The sequence below is a fragment of the Rhyacophila brunnea genome, unplaced genomic scaffold (genome assembly GCF_057557595.1).
Source record: "Rhyacophila brunnea isolate RB1 unplaced genomic scaffold, BYU_Rbru_1.0 scaffold_8, whole genome shotgun sequence".
NCBI lineage: Eukaryota > Metazoa > Arthropoda > Insecta > Trichoptera > Rhyacophilidae > Rhyacophila > Rhyacophila brunnea.
The window spans coordinates 15,346,875-15,372,326 of NW_028233350.1; the positions used below are offsets into that span (position 1 = coordinate 15,346,875).

The 25,452-nt window shown below is 33.4% G+C and overlaps 2 protein-coding genes across 3 annotated transcripts in view; one reads left to right on the forward strand and one right to left on the reverse strand.

The window, feature by feature from the left end:
* The window catches only part of Tsp74F (Tetraspanin 74F), a 44,314-nt gene extending 26,950 nt beyond the window's left edge, over positions 1 to 17,364 (forward strand). Inside the window, exons 2-6 of the mRNA XM_085958778.1 lie at positions 8,172 to 8,258; positions 9,101 to 9,292; positions 10,432 to 10,689; positions 13,189 to 13,323; positions 15,552 to 17,364. Of these exons, the coding sequence (XP_085814904.1) occupies positions 8,181 to 8,258; positions 9,101 to 9,292; positions 10,432 to 10,689; positions 13,189 to 13,323; positions 15,552 to 15,599 (711 nt within the window). The 5' untranslated portion in view covers positions 8,172 to 8,180 and the 3' untranslated portion in view covers positions 15,600 to 17,364. The remainder of the gene's footprint in view (positions 1 to 8,171; positions 8,259 to 9,100; positions 9,293 to 10,431; positions 10,690 to 13,188; positions 13,324 to 15,551) is intronic.
* A 3,801-nt stretch (positions 17,365 to 21,165) lies between these two features.
* Positions 21,166 to 25,452, reverse strand: part of LOC147063956 (protein kinase C-binding protein NELL2-like) — a 152,762-nt gene continuing 148,475 nt past the window's right edge. Inside the window, exon 16 of one of the 2 annotated variants that reach the window (XM_085958780.1) lies at positions 21,166 to 22,818. In XM_085958780.1, coding sequence (XP_085814906.1) covers positions 22,630 to 22,818 — 189 coding nt within the window. In that variant the 3' untranslated portion in view covers positions 21,166 to 22,629. The remainder of the gene's footprint in view (positions 22,819 to 25,452) is intronic. The other variant, XM_085958779.1, reaches the window with a different exon arrangement.

The window sequence follows — 25,452 nt, forward strand, 5'->3', positions numbered from 1 at the left end:
GGGTATGTGTCGTTATACTACTAGCACTATAATTTGAGTTCCTTGCATATGCCAGAGGTAGGAAATCTTTTCAGACGTGTAGGCCGCTATCAACTTTTAGTTTTAATTATAGATGATATAGAGCGTATAAACAATAATTAGTAAGATATTAATATTATTTACTAAGTATATCAATCTTTAAAAATACATCAATATTTAAAGTCGGTACTTACGAGATAATATGAAACAAACACGATTTATGTAAAAAATGAGTGAAAACAATTTTTTTAAAATACATTTTTATGCAATAAAGAACGTGAGATTCTTTATTAAAGAAAATAGATAATTATGAAAAAACCTCGGGAACATACATACATTTAGACAAACATCTAGGTACATTTATTCGAATTGACATATTTTATGCAGGTGTTTTTTTGGTTCGTCATTGATGGGGGGGGGGGGGCATACTTTGTCTATGTGTAAAATCACAAACTCACGGTACCTACATTGTCATATTATTTCTTACTACTGATTACTCTAATGAACTATTATACTTGAGCTATGTAATACACGTGCTTTTTACTTAATTTTGTTGTTAAATGTCAGAACACATTATGTGAAATCCTAGCATGTTCGGATATCCGAGCAATTCTGAAGGTAGCACATACTTGTTGCAATTAAAGTGTCAGGTACAAAACGGATCTTATTAAAATTTCACTCGAATGCTCTCTAAAATATTCTAATTTTGGGTCTTCACGTCGGGGTCACCATTGTAGGATTTGTATGTAGGGGAGACCAGTGAAACACGTGTGAATTTTTTGGTCTTCGTTTATTTTAGTTGATTACGTTAATTTATGTGGAGTGCAACGTGGGACAACTTATGACTGTGTTATTGATAGTATAGAGGCCTGCCACGGACTGGTTGAATCAGGGCGGCTACAAATTCGTTCTTTGTATCTATAAGAATTTTGCAATTTTATTTAATTTCCGAAAGTACTTAAATAAGTATATAAGTTCATTAAAAAAATATGAAATAAAAATGTAAAAACTTTAGTTTTTATGATATTGTTGCAGAAATTTAAGTTTTGCAACTGATTCTACATTAAAAGGGTTCGTATTTCGCTGTTTTTTTTATGAAATTTCATATATTTGTTTCAAAATTCAGTTTGTAAATCTTCGATAATATTGTACATTTAATACCAATGGAAGTATCCTGTGTGTTTTTGTTGCCATTTAACTGCAGATACAGGTTAATTATTGAAACATATAAAACGATGTAGATTTTCCGTCAATTATTAAATCAATTCAATTATTATATGTGAAGTAATTCAACATAGTTATGGCCCGCATGTTACGTGGTTAGTATGGTAACCATTTATGGGTCGCCTGTTACGTGGTTAGTATGGTAACCATTTATGGGTCGCCTGTTTTCGACTACTGCCATTAGACAATTGCTTTTGTTTTCCTAGAGGTCATTATTGTTGTGTCATGCATGATGCTTGCCGACAAAATAAATGAATGACTATTTTCTAGTGGGCCTCGTAATAACTGCGTGTGGGAAATAATAGATTATTTATATGCAACACAGAACTTTGAGAAACGACTAAAATACACCAACCACGATTAATTTTCTTAAAATATTTAAACCATGAAGTAAATTTAATGACGGATTAAATATTGTTAAAATAATATGGTTCCGCATTGTTTTGAAAATAATACGCTACTGTACTTTACGATGCATACTTAATTTAAAACTAATAAGTTGTGATATAACTTGAAACAAAAAATGAACCGAAAAAATGAATGATTTATTTATAAATACCATATGCGTTATTAGAAGTTTTGGGAATGTCTTTCATTATTTAGTTGGTAACAACAGTCAGCTGAATTTATTAACCGAACAAAAAATATTCGGCGATTCATTCTTTTTTGAATTTGCCGCCCTTAGAATAACTGTAAAACTTCGCTTTGACGACCACTGACCTAGGTCAGGGTCGGCAAACTCTTGAACCAAAAGAGCCAAATATGAGTGGCACAATGGTTAAAAAAAATTCGAGAGCCATACGTATATTTTTATTAATATGATTTATTTAAATGAATTAATTACATTCTATTATTGTTTATTTATTAAGTGACGAAGATTTCCCGAATAAAACTAACGTAAATACTTAATATTATATATTTTTATTGTAGACATTATAAATATATTTTTTACAGAATATGAATTAGATAAAATTTTTATTACGCATTTCTTAAAACTAATGTGAACAATGACCTTCCTTGCATTTCTTTGGAGAGTGTGTATGTTTGGTATGTAACTTATTGTTTTTAATTTCAGGCGCGACTCCAAAAAATTCTCATCGGTTATTTGGCTTCTCTAAATGCTATTTATATTGCTCATGTTTGAAAATGATTGTTCACATACATATTATTATTATGTAGACTCGAATATGAGTTCGGAAAGCTATTCCATAATATGTATTAAAAATCGTAGTATCTACTTTATGTAGATCTTTTAGAGCGCCCCACTTGTGTTGTGAAATTAAATTGCATTTTCTCTCTCCAAATCCTCAATTTTAGTGGCAAGACCAACAAATGTTGAGCTCCATAACTATTTGCTTGTTAAATCCACCAATAAACTGTACCTATTTCAAAAGTGCTCGTGTCAATATCAAATGAAGAAAAATTTGATTTGTCGACTTTTGTAATAGACGGATTTAAAACAACAACAATCATACGTTTTTGCATCAACCATCACGGAGGAAAAATTAGGCTGGCGATAATGTCATTATATAATATAATAAGTGTACAAATCAATGACAAAACATAACAATTGTGAATTTGGCAAAGAGCCGCACGCCAATATCCAAAGAGCCACATGCGGCTTGTCTTGCTGTATTTAAACAGTAACGTCCCTGACAGACAAATGTTGGCCCGTTCTCAGGGCGATTGGACCGATTGAGCCCAATCGAACGATTGAAGGGAGTACGTACTGATTATAGGCATGCTATTATTAATCGATTGAAGTAACTGCATACAAATTTTTACAGTATCGTATTATTTGACCAACCCACTTACCTTCATTTTGTTGATAAGTTTACTTTTATTGTTTACATTAATAATGACCCATTTTTTCACTGGTTAAATATTATTTAACATCCGATTCCGTTACAGGGTCGTTCTAAATTTAATTTAAGATTGCGATCTAGAATCTAGTCTGACTGACAACCAATTTATTTAGCAGAAGCGGATTAATTCTACGGTTAGATGGATTACTTTATTCAGTGATATGCAAACTTTTTCGTTTTACGGCGAGGTTAGTGTATGTTATTATAACCAACCTCAGAGTAATCATATAAAAATAGTGGGTATTGTTCGGCAAAATGAAGCGTTATACCATCATGTTGCTTCTCAATACGGCTACCAAATTGGGATTTTACACCGAAAAAGGGAATGGCACGCGCCACGAATCAAAAAAAATCGGCTTATTTTGGCACGCCGATCAAATCCTATTTGCCATCCCTGTGAGTCTATTCTATATCTACTTATCGACCGCTAAACTGATAAAGTGATAAATATTATCAAAATTAGGGTAGGTTTATTTCAAACTATTAGCGCTTATTGTAGCAATTACAATTGTTGCAATATTTATTGCAACAATTACAACCAACTTATTGTAATTGTTACAATACGTGCTAATAATTTGATACAAACCTACCCTAAGTTTGGTAATATTTATTACTTCATCACTTTAGCGGTCGATAAGTATAGAACAGACCCACTGATGTAATGGAAATACTCAATGGATTGGGCGAATGGTTAATAAACATTCATTGTAAAAAAAAAGTTTCTTACGTATATATTAATAGGTCACGCGCAAAAGCGGACAAACATATTTAAATTCATTCATTGGAGATCACAAATTTGGAAAATCCAGCATTAATGGTCGACTTTTTGTAAAATTTACCACTTTCACTAGGTATATATTATAAAATTACATAAGTAGGTAATTATGTCCAGTTGATGACTTAGATTCTTTGATACGTGTGATACATGTGAATTAAACCAGTGCTTCTCAACCTGGTTACAGAAAATGTCAAGGGTGCACAGAAAAATATTTATATCGTCTATATGAAAACTACTAAAAAATAATAAATACATTATTATAGAAATATAAATTAATGAAAATAATATAGAGTATTTAAATAAAATGTAATAATCAATTTGATAAGGAAATGATCCATTAAAATTCAAATCTTCATAAAATGAAGTCCACTTTAAGATCGCTTTTCCGACAACCCTGTGAGTAAAACACCTTGAACGCGTTGTTGCGCTTTGGGACAGTGTTGTATTATTTATGAGTGACAAACAATAATTAGTAGAACAGAAATCTGGTGCTAAGTGTGGTATTTTTTTATCTGTCAGATATATTAAAATAACTTAATTTATCAAACAAACAATTACAGGGGAAAAATCTTATCTCATAACATTTAAAGAAGCCATTCTGAAAGCTCAATCTTTTCAAAGAATTTAACCCCCATAAGTTTAATTTAGCCCCCATAAGAGGGGGGGGCGACAGGGCTCTAGCCTTGGGGCCCGGGCTCAGTAAGGGCTCGGCGTCACGAGTCGACCAGATAAGTGAGATAAACACAGATCACTCTCAATTTGCTCTAATAGTAAAAAAAAAATTAAACTTTTTTTAATTTGATAATTCAATATATTTCAATATATGGTTGTACGATGCATTTTTTAATTGTTTGCCGATACTCGACAACTCCATAATTCAAATGGATGTAGGTACATATTAAAAATACAAAAAATCGCTAAAAATACACCTTGGAAAACGCTACTGCAGCGTGTCAGACTGCCTTTACCATTAGCGATAGGTAGGGAGGCCCGCCAAACATCCTAGCCTGGGGGCCCGCTTCAGGATGTGGGGGCCATGGACACGAGAGCTCATGTTGATATAAATAAAACAAAGATAGTCTCTGGAAAAGTAGCCAGTAAAATGGCGAGTACATATTGTAATTAATTATCAAACAATGGGCTTTGTTTTTGGAGGAAGAAAAGAGTTTTTGTCTGGAATATTTATTTTAATGTTCGAATATCCCCCGTCGCACGGGGGTTGCACGCGGCACACACTTCGAGAACCTTTGGTTTATTTAATGAACGCAACACAACGTCACCACATATTTTAAATATTTCAATTTATTAAAAGTAGGGTAACATCGTCTATTGAAAGTAAATGCATTCAAATATTTCGTAATAGTTATAACTGTTATACATAATAATACTGACAATATTCAAGATTATTATGATATGTAATACGTATATCATTTTAACCGTTGAATAATTAATTACGTGATATTTTGTCATGTTTAGCATGCTGATTGCATTATTTTGTTGTGTAATGCAATTAATTTGCATGTTTTGGTATATTTTAATTCATATTAATATTTTTTTACTATATTGGCCACGATCTGACAAAACGAAACGATTCGTGAAATATATATTATTATATATGTATTTAACGAAGTCGATGTTTTTATTATTACATATATTTAAAAAAATCGTGTTTGCTCACTCGGCAGAAGTGAAACATTCTTGCTGTTTTTAAATATATGTTTTTGATCACCTGTCATTAGCTTTCTCTTGTGTCTCTCGTAAATCTCGTTATTTTGTGCACCCGACTTTGGTACTTGGTTTTATTTCGGCTTTCATTTGCAAGCACCTACATCCTGTCCTCCGCATCTATTCTATACACAATACTGCTATCGGCCGCTATCGGCAGCTATCGAGGGTGGTTTTTAATTTGTTGTATCGAAGTATTAGCAATTATTGTAACAATTACAATAAGGATGTCATCTTATTAACTGTTACATATTATATGTTTTATAATTAACGCAGCGAAAATATTATATATATATATATATATATGTAAATATAAATATTTTATATTTATTTTAAAAAAATATTGATTTTTCTGAAAAATAAAAATGTCGTGCGGAGGACCGACCTACATATAACTTGAAATCCGTTTATTTATACCTATCGAATCTAATTTCGGTACAGTCAAAATATTGTCAGTTTATTATTATCTAGGTACTTACTTATTTTCAAATGAATTTTTTTATCATTGAAATGTAGTTTTATTATTAGTTCTCTAGAAGGCGTATAATAAATAATGCACAGTTTTAATGTACTTTTTGTTTTATTAAAAAAAACACTACAATCTAGAAAATAAAAATGTGTTATGTATTTACTTAATATGAAATCCTTTGTATTTATATCTAATTGAGGTTCAGTGTTGTTACGCAATCTCTATATATATAAAAATCTCGTGTCACGATGTTTGTGGTCGAACTCCTCCGAAATGGCTCGACCGATTTTTATGAATTTTTTTATGTATATTTGTTAGGTATGAGAATAGGTCAACAAGTATATTTCATACCGCTAGGTGATTAGGGTATCTCTATCCAGAAAATTTTTCTTTTATTTTTTTGACAATTTTTTTTTTGTATTTTTTTTATTATTTGGCATAAAAAAATACCTATAACCTCAAATTTTCACTTTCCTACCCCCATCCTTCCATTTTTTAATCGCGATTTTATTATTTTTGTATGAACAAATTTAACCGTCGTTCGTATTTCAAACAGAACGAAATTATTTATGTTGTCGAATGACAGATGGCACTACGTCCAAGAAGAATTCAAGAGAAGCGTCGCGTCATTTTGACATTTCATTCGGCAAATCACAACGCAGTGCGTGCAAAATTTTGTATGATTTATTTTAATTTATCTATTTTTATGTGCGTGTATTACAGTGCACAATGCCAGCAAGACGCAAGGGGGGGCATTTGGGCCGTCGAACGAATAAAGCAACAAACATGCGAAATAGTAGAGTAGAAAGAACAGACGAACAAATCCAACATGATAACAAAAACGTGAGTGTAAGCATGTCGAAATTGCGTGCATCTCAATCACAAGAGGCACGAGCTGAACGAAATCAACAACGACAATTGGAACGGAGCGAAGCGCGCCGGTTCGTAGTTAACACACGCAGAGCAAATGACCGACAACGCCAACAAGTACATCGAACATTTACATCCGCTTCGTTCCTTCGTCGCTCATCCGAAAGTGCTGATTGGTGCTATGGACAAAGAATGTACCCATTGTCATGCGCTCAAATTCAAACATGAGTCAGCCGGGATGTGTTGCGCATCAGGAAAAGTGCAACTACCAGAAATTGAGATACCACCAGAACCATTGAACAGCTTGCTCATTGACACGGTTCCAGATTCAAACCTGTTCCTGAAGTCCATTCGCACATTCAATTCATGCTTCCAAATGACTTCGTCCGGAGCAACAGAAATAGTTCACAATACTGCGGCAAATGGTCAACAATTCCATTCTACGTTCAAAATCAAAGGTCAAGTATACCACAAAGTAGGCTCATTGCTGCTAATGCCAAACGAACCACATACATTTTTACAAATCTACTTCATGGGCGCGGCGGTGAGGACATCAATCATGTGGATGCACGTTGCGGCTGCAATAGCCTCAATTCGCCTAATGCCAGGCGCATCGTCGGCGAACTGGACGCCCTGTTGAATGAGCACAATGAATTATTGAAATTCTTCAAAGCACACATGCACGAATTGCAAAGTGACAATCACGCTATTTTCATCAATCCTGATAAAACACCAGCTGGAGAGCACGTACGTCGATTCAATGCGACTGTTGTTGACGACATTGCTGGAATCATGGTTGGCGACCGCACATCGACGCGAGAAATCGTGATTCGAAGAAGAAACAATAATCTGGAGTTCATCGCTGACACACACCGTTCATACGACGCTCTCCAATATCCGCTAATTTTCTGGAAGGGACTAGACGGATATTGCATAAACATTAAACAACGAGATCCTGTCACAGGTAATTCATTCATTATGAACATCATTACTCATTTTGAATTGAGAAAATGAATGGTTGATGTTTTTTTGTTTTTATCGGCGGTCATCGTCTACAGTGCTCTATTCCTCTTTCTGTCATAGATCCCATCCCCACACTCTAACGATAGATTCGTTACTTTTTATTTAACAACCAAAATATTCACTAGAAATAATTTATATGGCAGAACAACGTTTGCCTGGTCAGCTAGTTAATTTATATTATTGTCTTGTTTTCTTATAGTAATCCACGATGGGGTTCGGCCAAGAGATGGACGGGTGCGGCCGGTGCATGAAGTATAGCCTCTTCCTCGCAAACTTCTTCACATTTGTAAGTAAATAGTCGTACACACACATATTGTTATATATGTAATATTTAAACATATTTCAACCAAATAAGTTGAATAAAACCTTAAATGGGTATATGAAAGTGACCGGACAAAACAGAACAGTGACAAAGCAGAACGGTGACAAAACAGAACAACGATAAATATAACTATGACCTTTCAGGAAAAATATAAATTTAATATTGAAATTGTCCTATCTCTATTATGTTGATAGATTTTTAATAGCACAGATTTTCAGTTCGCCATAATAAATCAAATTATATACCTACCTAATTTCTGCATTCCTAATCGCTAGAAAGCCTCAAAGAAACGGGACTTTGCCGGCAAGCTTAGGATATCTCATCTTAATCAATATAATATCTTCAAAATGATTGGGTGACTAGGTACAACGAAATAATGACCTAACCTAACCTAACCTAAATAGATTCCACATAAATTAATGTTTCATTTTTCCCCTGGCTGTTCTGTTTTGTAACTGTTCTGTTTTGTCATGTTCTGTTTTGTCACTGTTCTGTTTTGTCTTGTTCTGTTTTGTCCGGTCACCCATTTAACATATCATTCAATACTTTTTATGCTGGGATGAGCTTAGTACTAAATTCAAACACCTGACGATTTATTTATAGTACAACTGTATTTTAGGGTGAACTCTGTTATAGTTGTAGTCCAACGGTCATTTGGAATTAAGGAATGCATGATATTTACAATCAATGATTTAATACCATGTGGTTACTACTGACCTACTGCAATACAAACCACAACCATTCCATGATTGCATTTTAAAGCATGTTGGCGATCAATTAAATCAATTACACAATTTATGTTTCAGGTTGGTGGATTAATAGTCCTAGCCGTAGGATTATGGATGTTGATTGATAGAACGTACATCAGTGACTTGCTCGGCACGAACTTATTCCTTGGATCCATTTATGTCCTAATAGCAACGGGTGCCTTGATAACGTTGACCTCTTTCTTTGGGTGTATGGGAGCTGCTAAAGAAGTCAAGTGCTTATTACTTACAGTGAGTGCCATTTTGGTTCTTTAATTTATTACTGAACGTTGGAAGAAATATTTTGTGACCCTTGGAACCTTGTGTGAACAATGACACATTCCTTTGTATTATAAAGTAAGAACATCAACGTACCTATTAAATTCTCCATGTAGTCTGATAGGAAACAAACCCTATAATTATTAAAGACAGGGCCAGCCGGTGGGGCGGGTAGACTGCCCAGAGTGCTGGAAATTTTGAGGGTATTTTTTGGAAAAATAAATATCACGGTGGCTGCGCGGCTTAAGCGTTGGACTATCACGCTGTGGGTCCCAGGTTCGAATCCTGGGACTGGCAAGTACACATATTGTTTTTCAATCTGTGTGTGAGTCAGAGTATGGACCTAATAGGTTGAGCAAGTGGCTGACATCCATTTCTCGTAAAAAACAAAAATCTGTTAATACAAACCTCTACTCTGTGGAGGTCCATATGATCTTATTAGGATCGGACATAGTCTGAGAGTAAAATATCTCTTATTGATTATCCAATGGACATGGGCAGTACATAATGACTTAGAGCGCGATGCAGAACCATACTTAGGCGCGTAAGTCCTTAACTAACTTTAAGGGGCCGATTTCGACGACCTATGTTCAGTGAGAAAAACATATATGAACGTCTAAGTGGAAGAGAGATAGAACATGTAATGTGTTTTTCTTGTTAGAACGGCTGCTTAACATCAACGGTTCTGCATCGCGCTCTTAAACTTAAAACAGATTTTCCACTCGATTATTCCCAATGAAAACTTCTTTAGTAGACGGAGCACAAATATATGAAGGAGCAAGAACTTATGGAAAACTGTATAAATTAGGTAAAATTCATATCGCATTGTGGATATATTTTTAGTAAACTTATATTTATTTTCGCCCATATCTGTCAAAAACTACAAGCATTTCAACCAAATTCATTCAAATAATTTAAGAACCTTTTCACATGGGCGATTTATGGGTGACTTTAGACACTGTAGTCTCCGGTAGTCAACATGAACAAGTGAGTGCCTAAGTCAGCAACTCGATTGCACCTAAATCGCCAGCGTGATAAGGCTCTTCGACTAAAGGTCATGTAGGATTTTTGTGTAATTTATTTTAAAAAAATGTGTTTTTATTTAATTTCAGTACAACATCATTGTGTTTATCCTTTTCGTTACGATGCTGGTCGGTGGTATTCTGGGATATGTGTTCAGAGAAAAAGTTGAGACATCAATGAAGCACGAAATGCTGACTACCCTCCGCTGGCACGGAAACCGGGATGAGTACACCAAGGCATGGGACACTACGCAAGAAAAACTCAAGTGCTGCGGTGTCAATGATTTCACCGATTGGGAAGACAAGATCCCCAAATCTTGTTGCATTGAAGTTGAAGAAGGTGGCAGGGTAAGGCACAATATGTATTATGTTAGATTTTAATACCTACTTCAAATTAGGTGTCATGCTCTTGTGTGACATCATCAAGGATTTGTTTGATGAAGGGATTATTACATCATTTTTATCCATTATCCACTTCAACTATGAATAAAAACCACAAAGCTTTGACGTAAGTTACAGGTGAAGGTAATTCTTCAAGAAATAGAATACGAAGACTACATTTTAATAAAATTTTCTGATAATTTTCATTTAAATTTTATTCAAAAATAAACTTACAATCTTATAAGAAGACTCTTATAAAATGAGCGCTCGTTATAGGTTTTATCTTATTATTACATATACCGGGCTAAGCGTCGGCCTATCGCGTCGTGGATCCCAGGTTCGAATCCCGGGTAGTATTGTATTATGAAGTGTGGTATTATTGGCCCTGAATATTGGTAAATAAAATATGTCATATTAGTAGTGTGAAGTTCTCTGCAAATAGATCTGGAATGTGAAGTCACTTGTAGCTAACTTAATCAGTGGACCAGTAATCCTTTTTTTGCTTCAATTTTAAGCATTTAAGCTCCATCTGTATGGAACATTAGTGGCCAAAGCGTCGACCGCGTAATTATTCCTAGTCGCCCGCTTGTCTGGTATATGTACACATCTCTGATGCACTTCCCACACAGCATGCGAGACAAGTTTGTCTGAAGTCATCATTAAAATATGTAACTAGATATTGAATTGGAATTGACATCATCTATGTTTATTTTCAATTTAGACTTATTTCTGGCTTTAAATTACTATTTTTAATGTTAGTAAACCGCCGCCAATAATTTCAAAAGCAGGTCACCCATAGTGTTAGCACATATCATTTTATATAAACTGCTCCAGACATCTTAGGGTCACGTAACATAAAGTCCATGCAGAAAAAATATTACAATTCACGGGATATAATTAGAGAAATTTGGTAAAGATAGATGTCACGCTGTGGCTCAACAGACATACTGTAACCTGTATTTATTTACATTATATTCCTACTTTCCTACATATATGACAGATGTCATTGGTAAATAAAATAATTAAATTGTTTTATTCGATAAACTGATTCTATTTCTATAATAGTTACGTCAATATGCAATTAAAAATTGTTTTTTGATTGAATGATGATTTCAGAAAAATCTTTCATTACATAGTGTTGTACTAAAATGCTTACAAAAGATATATTTATGGAGACATTGGAATAAAACTCAGATTTTTTGACAATGCAATCAATATTTATTTATTGTGTGGTATTTTTGCCAGCATGATCCTTTGTGAAGAGGCACATTGCACTCTTGACAAAGGTATCTGGTCTCTCCTCGCCTCTTATGCGCAGCACATACTTGGCAGACTCGCGATGGATACTGTTTTTTTGCAATCTGTGGAATCACCTTCAGAGTATGTCTGGACATTATTCGAGACAATCTATTATTGCCGGTGAATTCATTTAATTCGGGATTCGGAGTACCCGAACTGTCTCCAATTGTCTCCAACTCTCGCCAACTGTCTCCAACTCTCGCCAAATGTCTCCAACTGAATAAAACTGTCTTCAACTGTCTCCAACTCTCGTTAACTGTCTCCAATTGTCTTCAACTCTCTCCAACTTTCGTCACCTGCCTCCAACTGTCCCCAACTCTCGCCAACTGTATCCAAATGTTTTCAACTGTCTTCAAATGTCTCCAACTCTCGCCATCTGTCTCCAACTGTCTAAAACTTTTTCCAACTATCTTCAACTGTCTCCTACTCTCGTCAACTGTCTCCAACTGTCCCCAACTCTCGCCAACTGTCTCCAAATGTTTCCAACTGTCTTCAACTGTCTCCAACTCTCGTCAACTGTCTCCAACTCTTACCAACTGTCTCCGACTGTCTCCGACTGTCCCCAACTCTCGCCAACTGTCTCCAACTGTCTGCAACTGTCTCCAACTGTCTTCAACTGTGTCCAACTGTCCCCAACTCTCGCCAACTATCTCCAAATGTTTCCAACTGTCTTCAACTGTCTCCAATTGTCTAAAACTGTCTCCAGCTGTCTTCAACTCTCGTCAACTGTCTCCAACTCTCACCAACTGTCTCCAAATGTTTCCAATTGTCTTCAACTGTCTCCAATTGTCTAAAACTGTCTTCAACTGTCTACAACTCACGTCAACTGTCTCCAACTCTTGTCAACTGGCTCCAACTGTCCCCAACTCTCGCCAACTGTCTCCAACTTTCGCCAACTGTCTCCAATATCTCCGATTCGGAATTCTCCGAATTTTTCAGAAAACAATTTTTTTCGACAAATTCTATAGATAGCTTAAAATATTAAATTAATTACGGCCAGGAAAAAAGCCGGAAATTTCCGGGTCCGGTATTAAAAGGAATAAACATTAATCACGGATATTTCCGGGTCCGGTATGATAAGGGTTAAGAAGGTAGGCTTTAAATAATATGGAGTCTTTCGCCACTGTATCACAGTAAAGATAATAATAACTTTATAAATGTTTTCAGAAATTATCGTGCACGACATCACCACCTCCATTAAATACAATATACAAAGATGGGTGCCTCAAAGTTGGAACTGTATTTATGAAGGAGAATGGAACAATACTCGGCACTGTCGGAATAGTCGTTGCGTTATTTATGGTAAGGTGTAATAATTATATATTATTTATATATTTCAATTGTATAACATTTCAAACCAATAATAATATGCATCTTTAATAAAATATTATTTATCTCTTATTATAAAAACATACCCAGCGCTCGAAATGGAAAAGTTTACGAACCGGAGCGCTTGACAATTTTCTGAAGATATTCACATAGTTATCAAATTTTATAAAAATAAGTGTGTTAGATTTTCTATTACATATAGGTATGGCATATCAAGCTCATGATACACCCCTGTTACAGGCGGGCTTCTCCCGGTGTAAAATAATCTTTTAGTAGTCATAAGTCGAAACGTAACCCTGACCTCTAGAAACGGCTTCATAAAACATCTAATCTGATTCCTTGCTCAACTACGTAATTTTTTTTTTTTTATTCATGAGTAAAGGCCTTCGTCCGGTGCGTGAAAATCACTTACTGGGCGGAGGTGTAATTAAGATAGATTTTAAAGTATAAATGATGATGGATGAAAGAGATAATTTTAAGATTAAATATAAGTACTTATTCATATATAATAAATTTTGCCGCGCTTGCCGGCAACGTTCAAATTTCCACGCGCCTGCGCCGAGGTGGTCCTCGTGATTCGTCAAATCAAAAACATCACGCGATAAAATTTGGCCAATCACGAGAGTCCTTTTTGCTGGACGGCGTGGGTAAACGAAATTTGAAAAAGAGAAAAGAGTTAGTGAGCGTCCCTTTTCCAACATGTACGGACCTGCGAAACTTATTGTTAAAACAAAATATGTAAACGTGTAAAGAAAATGTAAAATATAAGATAATACTAAGTTACGCACGAGACAGACGTGGTTTCATTTAATTTCTCCTCAATTTATCTTTTCTTTTTTTGTGAATCCGGGGTTCGATGGACACCTGAGCTAGCCGCTGGAACCCCGGGTATCTCACTCAGAAGGTTAAAGTACTTTTTCCACGAGACGGATTGATTATTTTACCGATTTCACAAACAAGAACGATGTTTCGGTGTGCTCCATCCATTTCGAGCCCTGAACATACCACATGAGGTTCGATAGTTTTAGCAAAAAAACAAGATATGGCCGGAGAGCCTGCCCAATTCTGAAGACTGGAAGAAATCGCATCTGTCCTGAGCAAGGTTAACTTAGTCCGCAGTAATATACCGTAAGATCGAATTGCTGTACACTTTTTTGAAAAATGTAAAGACAATAATAGTAAGAAGCTCACATGTAGTATTTTTTAAATTAAAATGAATTAGCTATCTAATGGGGAAGCCAAATCTCACCTGACTGGTATAGATTCATTTCATATAGCAGGGGTTTTCGGAACTCGGTGTGCTGCAGGATTTTTGAAAATTGTAATATTTTCAGGCAATTGTAACTGACTGGCAATGCACCATTGCAATCATAGATTTGTATGCTTCGGTGGCTGTTATCTTCAAGCGATAAAAAAATTTCAACAGAGCATACTGCCCCTCCCTTATCATCACAACATAAAAATTGTTTTGCTAAACAACTTATAGGTACAGTAAAAACAAAAAAATCATTTGGTTCGTGGATTGTATGCGGACGAATACGTAGACCGTCATCAGCGCTACGAGCTACATCGGCTACCAGGTAATTAGCAGCACTAGTAGGGGTAAACATCCGCACGCACACCATCGACTAACCGAATCCTTGTTTTGTTTTTACTGTACCTGCTTAGAAGCAGGTTTTAAGATTATTTAATAAATCACATTCATATTGCAATCTAACTTTATGTTTTTTATGTCAGCGGAAGAGAGCCTAGCCTAGTTGAGCTATCTTGTGAACAGTACATAAGCAATGAAATTTGTCAATGTAACACTGGTTGTGTTTTGATTTGCTGAGTGTCAAAGCTCAGCGAATTCTGGTTGCATTTGTGACGACTTACCTCTCTGCTCAGCTAGGTTTTTGCCGATAATTATAATAATAAGCAAATTTTGCTAGGAATTCAATATGGAATGGTTAACGAGGATGGTTGTGTCTAGTTTCATTGCAAAATTTAAGAAACCGGTAATTTTTATCACTGTGTAATGTGGTCATTCCTATTTCTCTTAAAATGAAGGTCTCATAATCTTATAATACATAGCAATCGCCTTTCTGAACGATGAATTATCAATATATATAATATTATGGTTTTATTTTTATTTATTTAGGCACATAAAACGCTTTTTATTTTGCGTTCGTGGTTAAATTTTATAACTTTTATTTTTCCAGATATTTGGAATAATATTTTCCTGCGTTCTCTTCATGAAAATTGAATAAGACTCACAGGAAAAACGGGGCCAATCCACGTTACAGCACACTGTACAATGAGGCTACAACCAACGAAATTGTATAATATACAGCAGACCCATAGGTGTACGCTGCAGCCACGATGTACAAAAAATGTTAACGTGCGCGGTGTGTTTAAGACAAACCCTACTTGTTTAGATCAGTGTTCTGGAGGCAGTTTACGGTGAGTTGTCATCACTGGGTTTACAGTCAGTTTGACAGTTTCCCAAATCGGTAAAAGAAAATATTTTGATTGAATTTTATTTGGGAGAACCCGCACCGGCTATGATTGGTGTTAATTTTCAAATATATTTGAAAAGCATTGCCCCGGGTGTGGCAATTTTACTTTTAATTTAAAATAAGATTAGGTACTTATTTTGAATATTGTATAAATATTTTTTAATTACTCTATACCCGCACAGTTGACTCTCAATTTACAGAGGTAGGTAGATGAAAAAAGTATTCTCCTGCTATTCGATTTTCTGGTTAATCTTAAGGCTATACTTCAGCTGAGGCATGGTCTAAAAAGATTGTGACTATGCGACGCGCGGATTGTGCAAAAGACGCGTGCCGAACAAAATATAATTTGTCATAAAAATTCAACATGCGTCCATTTAATGTTATGTTTATTGTTATATTAGTAATAATAGTAATATAATTCATTGACATGTTTTCTTTTTCGAGTACATGCGTAACGTTTTTTAGTCATCTTTACACGATATAAGAATATATTCTTCCGACGCCATCACAAAACAAATTTACATGCTCACATCTCGACTGCCGCTCTCCGATTGGCAACGAGTGCGAAATTTCGTCCCACCTATTGTTGAAAATTATTTGCCGTTTCACATATAAACATAAGTGAAAATATTAAATTCAACACAATTATCATAATATTATTCTTATCCAACATGAACTGGAATTGAGTCACCCATAAAAATATAATAATAATAGCGAAACACAGTACTTTTTAGTACTTTTCCGTGGGCCGCTACTAAAGTATTTTACGACCATATACTGCAAATTCAATCAATCACATGTAGTTGTTTAAAGCTTTCCCCTTCTCAATACACACAAAATCCATTGACATGATTAACATGACCGTGGTAAATAAAGAGTCAACTGTAGGTAGAGTATATTGCAAAAATATGTTAATTTCATTAACTGGTGGACAGTGGATAAGGTGTTCATAAAAATTGCGGGTTGGGTTGCCCTACATTGAAATAATATGGCTATGGATGTTTGCGTGTAGATGTTCTTTTGATTGTATTTTGACTGTTTATAAAATATAGATGTACATAATAAGTTTATATTGTTTTTGTTTTTATAAAAGCCTAAAAAGAGAAGACATTGTCATTTGGACTAATTTTATATTATGTTCTAAGTACCTATTATCCATCACAAATTTAATAATAATTTTATCATTTAAAATACATGAAAACTATTATTATTTGACTTTACCTTTTCTTCTTTACTCCTTTACTTTTTTGTATCACAACTATTTCCACCTTTATTTAATATAAATAATAAACTTAACCATACAATTGTTTAATATTTCATGACTGTTTTTAGGGTAGATACTTTTATCTTATATCCATAAAAACCTTATGAAGATTTTTGCTCTCTGTCTCAACGAAGCAGAATGAATAAGCTCATTGATAAACTAGGGCTTGCAATTATATTATTATCTACATAATATTATTTGAGGCGGGTATTTTAGTGGTGGTTTTTCTCAATGAGTATAAGAAAATCAATGAAATAATAAAAAATCCTGGCAACATGCTTATGTGTTGCTATATTTTTATAACACAGTGACAGTTTATTGTACAGACATTTTCTTAAAAAGGGGTTTTTTTACCTTTTATTGCCTCCGGTCTACGCATACCTAAAACCGTTAATTGGTCCATTTCCAAATACCAGTACGTCCATAATTTAATATTTATGAAATGACTTTCTATGTTTCAAACTTAAACAAATGCTTTTAATATTAATTACATATTAGTTTCTTTCTTCAGTCATATTACATTTTCAAATTAAAACAATATGCACATTCTTTACTAGCTGCTCAACACATAATTGTAATAAATATAATTATACCATTGATATACTACTGGATGAATTATATGCTTCTTAAAATGACGCCCGATTTTCAGCGACTCGGCCAGTGTTAAAACTTACTGTTTTAATACCGGCGGACTTAACTCGATATAAGCTCACTTAATATTTGTCTCGAAAACGACCTGGCAATAATTATGAGTAAGCCCGATCTAGCCTGCATCTTACTCTAACTAATAGTCAGCACATGACGACTTGCTCTGTCCGCTCAGATATGAATTTTTGGTAGCTTGCAAGCTTTGGGTTGCAGACACCCTTAGGGTCACTATTCCAAGAATGCAAATTTAGTTTCACAGCCAGGGCAATACGGGTGAAATTCGGGAATCCATGTTAACGGTCTTAACGCATTATACCTACAAGAAAATATTATAAGACGATATTCGTAATATCTTCTTTTGTGGTACATTTTTAAAATGACACTTGTATGGGAACTCCTCATCTAGTAGTATATCAATGAATTATACTTACTTAAATTTGACATATTTATCATCATTTGTATGTGTGTATATTTTTATTTTTATAGTGTGAAATTACCATTGTTGTTGATACTGAAATAATATGTTCGACTGTATCAACTGTTAAGGAAACAAGAAAAACGTTACAATTTTGGTTTTATTAAACATATTATCTTAAGATAAGTACCTTCCAAGAGTGATTAGTTAGTTCTTTTTATAATCGAATATATGTATTATTTGAATTGGTATATATTTGTTAAATTATAGTATCCAGTGCGTATCAGTCTGAAAAATTATGTAAGTATTTGATAATCATGTTTAGTTATCTATGCTCACCCTGCTCACGGTTATGGTGGATACATATATTTTCGCTAATTTTATTTTGTAATATCAATATTGATTTATTTGACACTTAATTTATTTCAGTATCCATGACAATATGGACTTATCGGTTTTTGGAAATAAACGCCTCATATAAAACTAAATTTATTTACCTTCTTTAGTTTATACTCCTTAGTAAATTGAAATGTTTACAGGACATAGAAGCTAAATAAAAAAATTATCTACTCATAGAGCCTGAGCCAACTAGCTGTCTAAGAATGACCAAACAATTAATTAATGGTTAAATACCACATATAATAATTATTTATGAAGTTGAATTCTAAAAATCTCTTCACAGTTCGCTTGTCTGATATTTATTATGCAGGCGGCCCTCGACTTTGATACATTCTACTTTCGTACAATTCGCTATTTCGTATGTTTCTTAAAATTCAGATTTTTATTGATAGTGCAAAAACTGTGCGCTTCCATGCAATCGCAAAAGACACAGAATGTTATACAATGCTTTATCAAGCAAAGGGTGGTATTCAACTATCTCTTGACGAGTTTATAAAGAAAACCCCTGATTGCTAATATGTATTGATAAATTTAATAACACTTTTTGATGTTTTTTTTTTACTTTACTCTACTTTTGTACATTCAACATTCGTGTACATTTTCAGGAACCAATTATGTACAAAAGTCGAGGGCTGCTTGTACATATAATATACCGATTACTGGTGTATTTTTTAATACAATAAAAAGTGTAAGAAATATTTTTGATGATACAATTAAGTAGTTAAATATGGTAGGTACAGTCAAATGTTTAAAATAATCATTGAATGATCTTCTATTTGACAGTATTTTAATTTCCTGCATTATGGATTCGTTTGTCAGATAAAAAATTGCCTGACTTAAAATTTTTATATACATGAAAAAAATTAATGACTTTATTATGAAACTAGCTTTATATAACATAGAACACATTTTTAAATGTGGTAAATTACCATAATATTCTCTCAATGGCAAAGCCTACATGGGCCGATACTATTTTCTGTGCATCCACCGTTAACGGTTGTTAGTGGAACTAATATAAACTATATGATGCCCACAGAGATTATGTCGTCATGAAATTTTGTTTGCAACGCCACACCAAGTGAGTCGATGATTGCTATAGACTATTTTTTACAGTGATTAATTACCTCTGTTAAGGGGCATAATTGTATTAAGGAATTGTTTTAATTTACAAATTATTATTATATAAGTTTATTTATAGATTTTGTAATATTACCAAATAATTAGTGTATAATTATTTTTTGTCATAAAACATTCTTGTGAATTTTTAACCAGTTATTGTCAGTGGTGTAGTGACGGCATGTAGATTGATTGTTCGATGTTTATAAATAATATATTCGACTTTGTAATCTACGCAAAAATGTAATGATTTCTTGATTTGTATGCCCTACACCACTGTTAATAATGTAAAAGAACCGCATAACTCTAACTCATTATTTTGATAATCGGTTGTAATAGGATGAACTCATTCTATAAATAAAAGTGGAGAATAGTTGAAATTATCTACAATGTCGATATGCTTGTAATATTTTTTACATTCTTCAATTCAAATATACCTAAGTAATTCGAAATTTGCTGTAATTAGAGTTTTATTTAAATCTCAGTCACTACAATTTTGAATAGATGGGGTTTTACTGTATTAGTGATTTTTTATTTATATTTTTTGCGTCGCCTACCAGAGGCACCTAGCGGAAAAATATAAAGGATACAATTCGAGACATTTTTTTTATAATTTACATTTTAGATTTTTGAAATTAATGAATATGTATCCAAAAATATTAAAAAGAAAAATAATTTTATTTAACATCAGATTAATTCAGACAGTTAAAAAAAATATAAAATATGAATTTTTTAAAGGGTCCCATCTTATTATTACATATTATTTTATGATCATGTTTATTATTAAAATTTAGTTTATTAAATAATCTCTAATGTATTGAGAATATTTTTGACTAATAAAACTATTCTTTGAGTTTGAATAAAAAAAATATTTGAATAAAAGATATACTTTGCTACACTTTATAATGAAAATTATCAAATAAATGTGTCGAAATTGCATGCTTTGTATTTTTCCGCTAAGTGTCTGATAGACGGAGTATTCACCTTAAACCGATGCTTTTCAATTTTTTTGCGGTATTAATTAATTATATGTATTTTGAAGCATTTTTGTTACCATGTAAAATAAGTGTGAATATATCAGTCTTTACCATAATATGTGTCATACCTCTCATTATTGATGTTAATGAATTTAACTATTTGTAGCCTCGATGGTGAAATGATCTATTCCATAATCGTAAATTTTAAAAGTTTTCGTGTATAGAATTTGTATGCCACTAAACACAAATTGACTGCTTTTTTTTAGTAATATTTTCAGCAAATAAATATCAACACTACTTCACTCATATTATAATTCAGTAATTTAAGAGTCGGACAAATTAAATAATTTTGTAAATATATGTGGAGTTGGTCAATTCACTACTGAGGCGTCGAATTATAAAGCTACAATTTTTCTCCTCGTTATTGTATTCAATAAAATGTAATTTTGGATGTTAAAAGGGATGGTGTTTTTATTATCACTAAATAATGCAAAATTTAAATGAAGTCCAATGTTTATTTAATATTTTAAAATCTAGCAGTACACATAAAAATAGGAGCTTTAGAGACAACATGATACTATACATAGTAGTGGAAAAAAAATCCTTTTAGAGAAGAAAACCTTCAACTGAATAAATTAATAACTAAATAATAAATAAATAAACGGTTCATTGTACAAATGAAAGGAAGACATTAAATAAAAAAGAAAACATTTTATTTCTGTCGATAGTTACATTAATAATTGAGGAACTAGGTAGACGAAGGACATAAGTGTTAAACTATAGTTTTAAGAAAAAGATGTCTAACATTTTAATTAACAGAAACAGCGTATCAGTATGTTTACACTTGACTGCTAGATCTGATATCTGTAGTAGTCATTGGATTGAAATAATTTTTGGTGACATGACAAAGAATCATGAATTAAAAAAACACCGTCACAGAAAAATACCTCAATTATACTTAGGCCTCTCTTCTATGCAGCTCCTCAATTGTGAATACAATACAAGCCGGAAAACAAATAAAATAATATAATTCTCACTAAATTTGGTTTTTTTCGCTATTTCATACTGCCATGGTGTTTCATTTTCAACGTTAGTATTCTTTATCATCTATTAGTCTAAGGAAGATAGTTTTTATTTATTTAAAAGCAGTATTCTCGTCTCAACGGCGGAGGGCGCGAGATATTAAAACGGTCTCGCGCTGTAGGGTGATTTTTAATATGAACTAATACCGAGTCGTCTCGACACGTGTCGGATAGGGAAAATATTAAATAGAATTCGATTCGATGACGAATGTGTAAAGTCGTCGATAATAATTAATAGATCTGAAATAAATAACTCAGTCCCGCCGGCGAGGATAATACACGCGCTCGTCCGGAGCGCAACACAACACGGTGGTACAATATCAATATTCTCTTCCATTCAATTAATATAATATGTAATATGTAATATAATGCGGATGTTTCCATAAATATTTATACGCGTCGAGGGAAAGCCGCTCGAGGTCCGCCCGATCCGCCATCGAATCGGAATTCAACGTCGCTATGATACATTTCTTCGAATATTATTCGTCTATTTTATTTTTTACAGTACTAAGCTCAATTGATAATTTGTAAAAACAGTTTACTAGTGACACGTAGTGAATCTGTCAAATAATTGGCAAACAGGCAATCTCTTTTAATTCCTATATGAATAAGGCCTTCAAAGTAGACAAAAAGAACGCCCCGACGATCCGTCCCCCCCCCCCCCTTTACTCCCCTCTCGGCGCCCGTCCCGCACGCCCCGATCGACGGTACGAAAAACGCGTTCTGAACATTATCTATCTAAAATAAATATGTTTTATTAACAACATATAACGTAAATTCATTGTGCTCGGTAGGATTTAGGCAATTTTTTACAAATTATTACATATTATTGCACCATTTAGATTATCGATTCGTTTGATAAATACTGCCGCAACGGCCTTCAGCCGGGCTCTAGAGCCGCAGCCGTTCCGACTCTCTCTTTCTCCTTCTCTCCCGGTCCCTGCGCTCCTTCCGCCCTCTCTTGTCTCGCTCCCTCACTCCGCGGTGCTTTCGATGGCAGCGCCGGCTGCCGCTCCCCCACGCCGCCCACCACGCCCACCACACGCACGCAAGACCCAGCACACCACTCCTACACGCCAACACAATAACAAAAACATGTAACACTCACTGATAACAACATATTCAACAGACTTCTGATTGCCCTATCCTATAAGTTTATTAGAGAAATTATATCAATCCTGTGGAATAATAGCACGATTCCAGATATATTTGAAATGTATCAAAAAATTAATATTCAATATAAATAGCCAAGAAATATTTCAATATTACATGACAGGAAAATTAAATGACACCTTTGAATTGTGGCATACTTAATTTCAATTTAAGTTAAAAAAAAAATGTATTGAATATTTCTCTAATCATGAGAAATGTAATTACCTCATGTAAATAAATTTAAAGAGTAATATCCCGTTTACACATGCATGGATTTACTGCTGACAGTACGTATTATCGCGGCCATAACAAGTAAACATGTATTATCCTTCAGTTGCAAGATTGCATGCAGTTCAAGAGCTTCTGAATTTTTATGCGACAGTTAAGAATTTTTAGTTCTGTGCCTGCACAGTAGAACGACAGTGGCGAGCTTGCCAGCAAAAAAATGAACTACGAACGAATTTTGGGGTTAACCGATTTTCACTATCTGTCAAATAGTACTATAAAATGAGAAAATCGTGTCTTGCTCACTCTTGAAGAATGAGATTGGAGAGATAGTCAGGACTTCAATGTGTAAACAGTTATTGTCACGATAGTTTAAAATACACACTATTGGTGCTAGTAAATCCATGCACGTGTACAGGCGCTATAATCTTAATCTTATGAATTTGGAGATTCTTATTAAATGATTTATGTCAAAATTAAAAACATTTTTTCTCAATTATATCATATTTTTCTTGGAAGTGAATATTGAATATCTCATTAATTTGTATTAAAATCGGTTGAAGCAAAGAAAACATCTTTATAATAATAATATTAATGTATTGCTTTGTTTTCATGGCAATCATAACAGTGTGATATTAGCAATGATTTAATTATAATAATAAACTCAAATTGGGATATTGGTTAAGAAATCTCATCCATTTTTTAAGTTATTTTAATATTTTAATTAGGCAAAAATTTAGGTAGGTATATAATAATATTATTTAGAATAAATAACATATTACCGATAATAATATCTACAAGATTATTTACCCAATATCCCTATAAGTGATGGGCCTTTCTTATATAGGTAATTATCGAAATATTAAAATTTCAGTCTCGAACATTCATCAATAAATTCACAAACAAATATAATAAATTGGTAATCAAACTCTCAAAATATACAATTACATAATAATATGTAATTCAATACAATTACTCGTAACACACATATCATTCCACACAATATTATGGACTTAACTGACATATCATTTAATTTTATTAAACAAAAAGTATCCATGCAATATAAGTGAGATTTTTAAGTATAAAATGACATTCGCTAATCATGCATAATCTCATGCAAATGACATTAAAAAAAACTTGCATTCTGTATTAATAATAATACTGTTTTTAGGCAATTATTATGATATTTAGGCCTTTGCGTATTAACAGAACCATTTGATATAAGACAATAAAGTGGACAGTCCAAGATTGGTCGATTTAACCTAACCTAACATTATGAGTCATAATATTATAGGTTAGGTAAAAATATTTTTGTGTGTACAGACCCACAAACTTATCTGGAGAATGAGATGGGGGAGCCACTGTCGAAAACTACCCAACCACTACTCGTAACTGGGAAAATCTGACATTCGAATGATGTTTTTCAATATGGCGTCCTATGGTAGTTCGTAGTTCCATTTTTGGCCATTCTCCAGATAAGTTTGTAGGTCTGTACTGCAAATTATACATGAATACCAACTTGCAACTGTTGAATTTTAGGTAAGTAAGTAACTATGAGTAATATTGATAAAATATTGTTCCGTCAATATGTAAGGACCGATTATTTAAAAAAAGTCAAGATGTAATGTTGTTCGAGATAGGAATGAAAACTGACGACTATTCAGTAAGCATTGCTCTACTGTCTTATGAGTGCATATTATTTTTTATCAAATGTTTCGTTTACAATAATGGTGATTCCGTTTTCAAGATTTTCACATCTATTATTGTGGTCGTAGTATCTGCACAGCGTGCTGTATTTCAAAAGTTTTTTTTTATCAAAAAATATTGCCAGATACCATTGTCCTTAATCCTTTCGACGCGCGTTAATAATTTTATAATTTGTTAACTGCGGCAAAATTTGATCTGATATAATTCTGAGCATGTTTAAATTCTCATAGCATCATTTTTATACTCAATTTGATTGGGCATGTTCACATGCCCAGCTCAGTGTATGGGTTAATTTTTATGTAAAGACAACAAATTGATGGGAGTATAATAACAACCATTAAACATTACTGTCGGTTGTGCATGGTGTTTCACAAACTTTTATAAGCATAAAAAATATTCTAATATAACGAAAAGTATTATTAATCACAATTTAGTATGTAACACTCAAATGTTTGTGCAACTTTTTTTGTAGTTTTTGAATTATAATTTTAGTTATAATTATTAATATGTACCTAATCAAAAAATATTACTTTCTTTATTTAATCAATAATTACAATTTAATGTAACATTCTACATTAAACGTACATAATTTAATAAAGGGCGTAATCCACACAAATCA